The 7,344-nt window shown below is 30.9% G+C and overlaps 1 protein-coding gene across 1 annotated transcript; it reads left to right on the forward strand.

Moving 5' to 3' along the window:
• On the forward strand, positions 1-1,831 carry LOC149555984 (UDP-glycosyltransferase 74E1-like). The gene is made up of 2 exons (XM_089833714.1): positions 1-509; positions 771-1,831. Exons 1-2 carry the CDS (start codon positions 26-28, stop codon positions 1,721-1,723), a joined length of 1,437 nt encoding a protein of 478 aa, XP_089689840.1. The 5' UTR covers positions 1-25; the 3' UTR covers positions 1,724-1,831.
• Positions 1,832-7,344: the final 5,513 nt, after the last annotated feature.

The raw sequence follows: 7,344 nt of genomic DNA on the forward strand, positions 1-7,344 counted from the left end.
ATTGAATCCAGAGTTGCGTTAAAAGATGGGGTCATTAGGTCAGCAAAAACCTCATGTAGTAGTGTTCCCTTACCCAGCCCAGGGTCATATGAATCCATTAATGGAGTTTGCCAAGAGGCTTCTCTGCAGAAACCTCCATGTGACCTTCATCACCACAGAGAGAGTTAGAGAGCGAATGGTAAAAGCTCAGGAAGGATCTACTGCTCATGTGACCGCTGCGTTGCAGGATATTAGGGTTCAAACAATTTCTGATGGGCTTTCTCCTGATTTGGAGAAGACTAAAGATTTAGAAAAGAAATTTGATTTGTTCAGAAAGGTGGGAGGTCTTTCATTTGAAGAGGTGATAGAGAGGCTCAATTCTCAAGGTGAAAGAATCTCTTGTATTGTCTACGATTCTCTGGTGGAATGGGTTCCTCATATTGCAAACAAGTTCAATATTCCTTCAGCGTTTTTCTGGACACAGTCATGTGCAGTTTATTCCATCTATTATCACTTCTACAAAGGAATGGGTAAGCTTTTCTTAATGCAAATATTAGAAGACTATTCTGGATTTTCTTTTTAATATTTTAACTTTTAAAGTTTCCTAGGGTTTTGTTACGATACACTTTTGTCCATAGATAGATGTAAGCTTGTCGGTTGATAAACTGTTGTACAATCAGGATTTGATTGAGTCTTTGATGAAATTGTTCTTGCTATGCATTGTTAGAATATTCTTTTTCTGTTTACTTAATGTTTTATATTGATTTTAACTTTACAATAGTGGTGTTTAGTGAAAGATAAAGATGAAGCAGGGAATGTGAGAGATGTGATAGAAATAACAGGGCTTCCACAACTATGCCAATCAGATTTGCCATCCTTTCTTCAGTCTTCAAATACAAGTGAGCCATTGTTGCAACTGGTGCTAAATCAATTCAGTACTGTTTCTCAGGCCACATGGATACTTGGAAACTCCTTTGATGAATTGGAAATGGCAGAGATAGAGTCCATGGATTCATTAATTCCAATAAGAACAGTAGGCCCTCTTGTTCCCTCAGCTTTTCTAGATGGAAACAATCCACAAGACCAAGACGTGGGTACACATCTTTGGAAAACAGTAAATTGCATGGATTGGCTCAATACAAAGGAAGCATCAACCGTTGTATATGTTTCCTTTGGCAGTTTAACTGTTCTTTCTAAAGAGCAGATCATAGAAATAGCCCATGGGTTGAAGGCCAGTAAGCATTCATTTTTGTGGGTGATTCGTCCTGATGATAACAAAGAAAAAAGCAACGATGTAGATGATTTTCTGGAGGGTTTCGTTGAGGAAACTAAAGATCAAGGGCTAGTTGTCTCGTGGTGTCCACAGATGGCAGTTCTTAATCATCCATCTGTGGGTATGTTTTTCACACACAGTGGATGGAATTCTACATTAGAGAGCCTCAGCTCTGGGTTACCTGTCCTAACTTTTTCTCAATGGAGTGACCAAACAACTAATTCCAAGTATATTGAAGATGTGTGGAAGACTGGAATATGGTTGAATAAATTAGGACTTGGGCTGGTTGGGAGGGATGACGTGCAGAAATCTATTAAGATAGTTATGGAAAGTGATGAAGGTTTGGAATTCAGGAAAAACGCTTTGCAGTGGAAGACATTGGCAAAGAAAGCCATGGTGAGAGGTGGATCTTCTGATAAGAATATTGATTGGTTTATTGATGAAGTCATTGCTAGACGCACGCTCGCTTGATCCATAATTATTCATTGGAATTAACTTTTCTCTTAATAGAGAATTTCGCGTTCATAATGGTTTAATTTCATGTGGATAAATTGATATATTATGTAATTGTGATTGCCACATTTTACACATTTAATTAAAACTAAATAGTTTCACTAACTATATATCAAATGGATGATCAGTAACATGTATGTACAATAAATGAAACAATTCAATATTTTTAAGCCGATAGGCTTTCTCCTTATGGGACTTTAGTCGGAATTTTCAGAGTTCCCGGCGGTGTCCGACGTCGTAAAATAAAATCCGGTCACGCCATTAAAATATGGACAAAGACGCCGTAAAATCATAAAATCCGGTCACGCCCTTAAAATATGGAAAAAGACGCCGTAACATCCGGAAATCAGCAAATTTCACGATTACAAGTTTCTGACTCGTCAGTAAATGAAAGAGACGGATTGGATTGACTCAGCAGCAATATTTAGAAGGAAACGCTTGGACAAGCAATAAGGGAAACATGTATTTCAAGTGGTGTAAAGTAGAAGTTAAATTGACACAAACGAACCGCTTGGTGGCACCAGCTACGGTGCAACATATTTGCACAGATCGGCTTTTATCTATGTCATGTACAATACATTGAACAATCCGTATTTCTGTACTTTTTAACCTTGCAATATACATAACCGCGATTTGACATGAGATGGATGACTTTATTATTATTTTTTGTTTTAAATTTAAATAGTGCGAATCAAAACAACAATAATTTATAAAAAATTAAAATCATTTTATTTTAATTTTTAAATATAATTTTTTTGTTAAACTTTTTAGAGCAAATTATTCAAAGCAATATTTGAATTATATTGTGTGATATTAATTAGTAAATAAAAATGAAAATTTATATTTAAAGTCTATTGTACAACCTATTCGAGAAAGTTATAAAATATAACAAATATGTTGTAACATTAATTTTGTAAGAATAAGATTATGAAAGAGTAAGTATAAAAACATATGCAATTCATAAACTAAAATTCAACATTTTATAATTAGAAAATTAAAATAATTAAAACTTACTTAAATATTCTCTATGGTTTTAATCACACTATTCAACAATTTTTAGTGTTAGATATAGATATTGTTCTATGTATCTTTAAAAATAAATATAACATTTACATATAAAAATATAACCCATTAAAACTTAAGTATTTCTCATGATTTTAATCACACTATTCAACACATTTGTATAACTACGCTATAGTAATATTTTACTTTTAGATGTAAATGTTAGGACATTATCTAAAAAATGTGTAACTACATTTTTTGTATAACTACATTTTTTGTTATAACTACATTTTTCACATCTAAATGTAGTTATACAAATGTGTTGAATAGTTACACATTTTTTACATCTAAAAGTAAAATATCCTAAAAAATGTAGTTATACCAAAAATGTAGTTATACACTATAGTAATATTTTACTTTTAGATGTAAATATTAGGACATTATCTAAGAATTGTGTTACTCCATTTTAATCTAAAAAAATTGTAACTATTCAACACATTTGTATAACTACATTTAAATGTGAAAAATGTTTAAGTACATTTTTTGTACAACTACATTTAGATGTAGGACATTATTTACAAAATGTAAATATTAGAACATTATCTAAAAAATGTGTAACTACTAGATATAGATATTGTTCTATGTATATCTAAAAATAAATATAACATTTACATATAAAAATATTACCCATTAAAACTTACTTAAGTGTTTCTCATGATTTTAGTCACACTATTCAACACATCTGTATAACTACGCTATAGTAATATTTTACTTTTAGATGTAAATGTTAAGACATTATCTAAAAAATGTAGATGTTAGGACATTATCTAAAAAATGTGATAAAAATGTGTATCTACATTTTTATCACATTTCTAAATGTTTCTCATGATAGGTCAATAGGTTCAATAATGATTTACAAGAATTTATTTCTTATAATAATGAATAGTACTCTTTTAACATTTCAGTCATTTAGATGATGCTCATCTGAATCCAAAGTGCACAAATGAGAAATACGATCTTGCCAACAATAGCTCACCAAACATTATCGTATAGTTTTTTGTATCAATAAATTGCACAATTGAATCTTCAATGTCATATTGTGATGTTATTCTTTGAATTCATTTTACATTTCTAAGTTCATAAAGTATAAATCATTTTTATTTTCCCACTTTATTAGTCTTTGCATGACTAGAGACCATGTTATAATAATATATAGCATGAAGGTTGAGGTTAAATTATGACACTGCTTCTATTTCATCCATTCACAACAACAAATGGTACTCCTAACATCCATTGTATTTGGATGGTGTTTACTTGAGCTAGAAATGCACCCATGAAGAATGGGTTCTAATGAACCATTATTCATAAAGTAGTCAATAGATTAGAGTAAGAATTCTAGATGAAAACACTTTATGGTTTCCAAGATTTCACCCATTCATAAGAATAAATAGTGCCCTTAACATCCAAACAATGGATGGTGTTCACTTCAACTAGAAGTGCACTCATGAACCCATTAAGAATATAAATAAAGCACCATATCATAATGTGATATTATTCTTGAATTTCATTTTAAGTTTCTACCTTCGCAAAATAAAATCATTTTTATTTCCTCAACATTTGTCACACTTTGCATAGCTTATTATTCCTGAATTTCATTTTAAGTTTCTACATTTTTAAAATAAAATCATTTTCATTTCTTCACTTTGTCACACTTTGCATAGCTAGAAGTCATGTTGAAATATATATGAACAAATGAATTTTATTTTATTTTTTCAAATTTAAATCCAATAGCAATCATATTGTTGTTAAGACTTTGTACTATAGATCCTCTAGCGAGATAAGGTGACTCTAAATACATTTTCATAGGATGTGGTACCAATGTGGAAGCAAACAAAATTACTAAAGAACTACAAAGTGCATATGGAGGAGGGAATAGGGTCCAAAAATACGTCCAGAATAATGAGATGAGCTCTTTACATAGTGGTGGCAGGAACCAACAAATTTGTGTAGAATTATTATTGCATGCCCATCAGGAGAAAAATGTTTAAAATTGAGTAGTATGCAAACTTAGTTATCCATGGCTGCAATAGTTTCTTGGAGGTACCAAATATAGGATCACATTTATAACAACTTCAATTCATACAAGATTTTATTGTATATTTAATATTTTGGATTTCATTTTATGAAAAATATATTTATAAATATAATTAGAATTATTGTAAGCAGAGGATTTACAAGATTGGAGCTTGCAAAATTGTTGTGTTTGGATTACCTCCGATTGGATGCTTTCCTATTCAGAAAACCATAATGAAGAAAAACAAAATGAAGGGATGCATTGAGTCCTGCAACAAAGTTGCAATTTCTTAGAATAAAAAGCTCAATAAAACCATCACGTATATCGAGGATCATCTTCTAGGCATTAAACTCATTTACATAGATATTTATGCCATTGTCTCAGATCTTGTGAACCATCCTCATAAATATGGTATTGATTGCAGGTTTTAGGTTTGTGTAATGAATACAAGTTTATAGCTAGACTCTACAGCCTTTGCTAGCATCCCTGTCATATCCAATCGATCAAAGGATAAAAGGACTAGGGCATTTTGTCATGTTGAAAGCTTAGTAGAAGGATGATTGAGAGTTTTGCAGCTGTGCTGAAAAATATCATCTAAAATATGGAGGCATACAATACACACTTGGTTGGATATGTTGTGTATTTGACCAAAAAAAAAGAGAGTTTAATTTTCAACCTTCTAATGATTGATATTTCATTAATAATTTCAAACCTTTTCTAAATTTTAATCAATTGTGTTGCACATTACACTTTTAAATTTATTTGATTTTTTTACGTATTTTTTCAATTATGTGAATTAGACTCTTAATTATTATTTGCAAGTACTTCTAAATTTGATTTGTGAAGTTTTTTAGCATCAACATTTTGAATCTCACTTTGTAATCCATCATTAGGATGAAAGCATAATCTAAAAACAAAAGGAGAAATGTATCTATATTATTATTATGAAATGCATCTTTATTATTATTTATCCATATTAAATATTTTCAAATTTGATATGTATCCATATAACTCATTTAGATTTTTTAGATTTAATTGTTTTGGTATGCACACATTCTTTAACTATTATGTACCATATATTATTGTTGACCATAGTTTTATTTTGTTTGGAAAAAGAAGGGTGGTTTAATTAATCAACTTAATCAACCCAAACTAGGGCTCCTGTAGCACTTTGACTTATGTGTTTTCAACTAGTACAATTTGTTGGATACCAACTCTACATCCTTATGAAATGTAATCAAAATTCAATTGTTACCTAAGTCTTGCAACTCAAACTCACCTTATCTTGTCGTCATATTTCTGCAACGTATTCAATGTCAATATATGTGTTAACATAGTTGTTATTAGAGATCAAAGGATTATCGTAGTAGCATGCATTCTGATTTGAATCTACTTATACATAGTGAGGGTTTAATGTTGACGACCTCTATTGGTGGTACCGGTAAAAATATTAAATCATTACACGGTCATGAATAAAAGTAATTGTACTATTATCAATGATACATCCATTTCTCTAATTCTTTAACATTACTTTGGGATAAATAAAAATATCATACCAACTTAAACCATTAAACGTCAGACATTGCTAAGAAAAGAGGGAAATTAAGATATTAGAAATTGATAATTCTTTTATTTATCTAGGTTAGCACCTACACTATTCCCATGAACTATTTTGGAAAAAATGTTGCACAAACCTTGTAGATATGATCAACCAACTTGGACCACCTACCTTATTTTTTACATTGAGTGCTGCAGATATGAAATGGCCAGATTTACAAATATGATTAAAGGAGAACATAAATATAGGTATGCAACTAAATAAACAATGTCATTAATAATCCACACATTGTTGCACTATACCTACACCAAAGATTCACAATATTTTGAGAGGAAGTGATTGAAAATCTCCTGGGTGTAATAGATTGGTGGTATAGAATTGAATGGCAACATCTAGGAATTGAACACATACATGGATTTATCTGGATGCCAAATGCACCAAATATGGATACGCTAGATTGGAAAAACAACATTGAAGTTGAATGTGCTAGAAATTATTTTGATATGTGTGTTACTACCTAGAATTTGCAAGATGCATGCCTTCACAATAATATGGTATATTGTTCTCCCTCAGATGATCCTTCTCTTCTAAACACAGTTGAGATTTTTTCTACAAATACTTCTCATGATTACGAAGAACTAGTAAATCGAGTTCAAAGACACACAAAATATACTGAGCGTACATGTCTACGCAAGAAAGGAAACAAAATCACTTAAAATATAAAGCCCCTTGGAAAGAGAAAGATGTATCCATGTTATCATGCAATGAAACTAGAAAAGTACAATATGAACCTAGAAGAAATGATGATAAATTAAATATACATAATGCAATGATGTTATCAATTTAGAGAGAAAAAATAGATTGCCAACCTATCCTTTCATGGACCCTCATCTTGAAATATATTGCCAAATATGCAACAAAGGTAGATAAACAATTTGAGACATG

The sequence above is a fragment of the Cupressus sempervirens genome, chromosome 5, assembly GCF_028749045.1.
Source record: "Cupressus sempervirens isolate cs-2001-9-10 chromosome 5, ASM2874904v1, whole genome shotgun sequence".
In the NCBI taxonomy this organism is placed as follows: domain Eukaryota; kingdom Viridiplantae; phylum Streptophyta; class Pinopsida; order Cupressales; family Cupressaceae; genus Cupressus; species Cupressus sempervirens.

Coding starts and splice junctions, on each gene's coding strand:
- LOC149555984 (XM_089833714.1), top strand. CDS start 26: ATGGGGTCATTAGGTCAGCAAAAACCTCATGTAGTAGTGTTCCCTTAC. Junction 510..770: donor TCACTTCTACAAAGGAATGG/GTAAGCTTTTCT, acceptor AGTGGTGTTTAG/TGAAAGATAAAGATGAAGCA.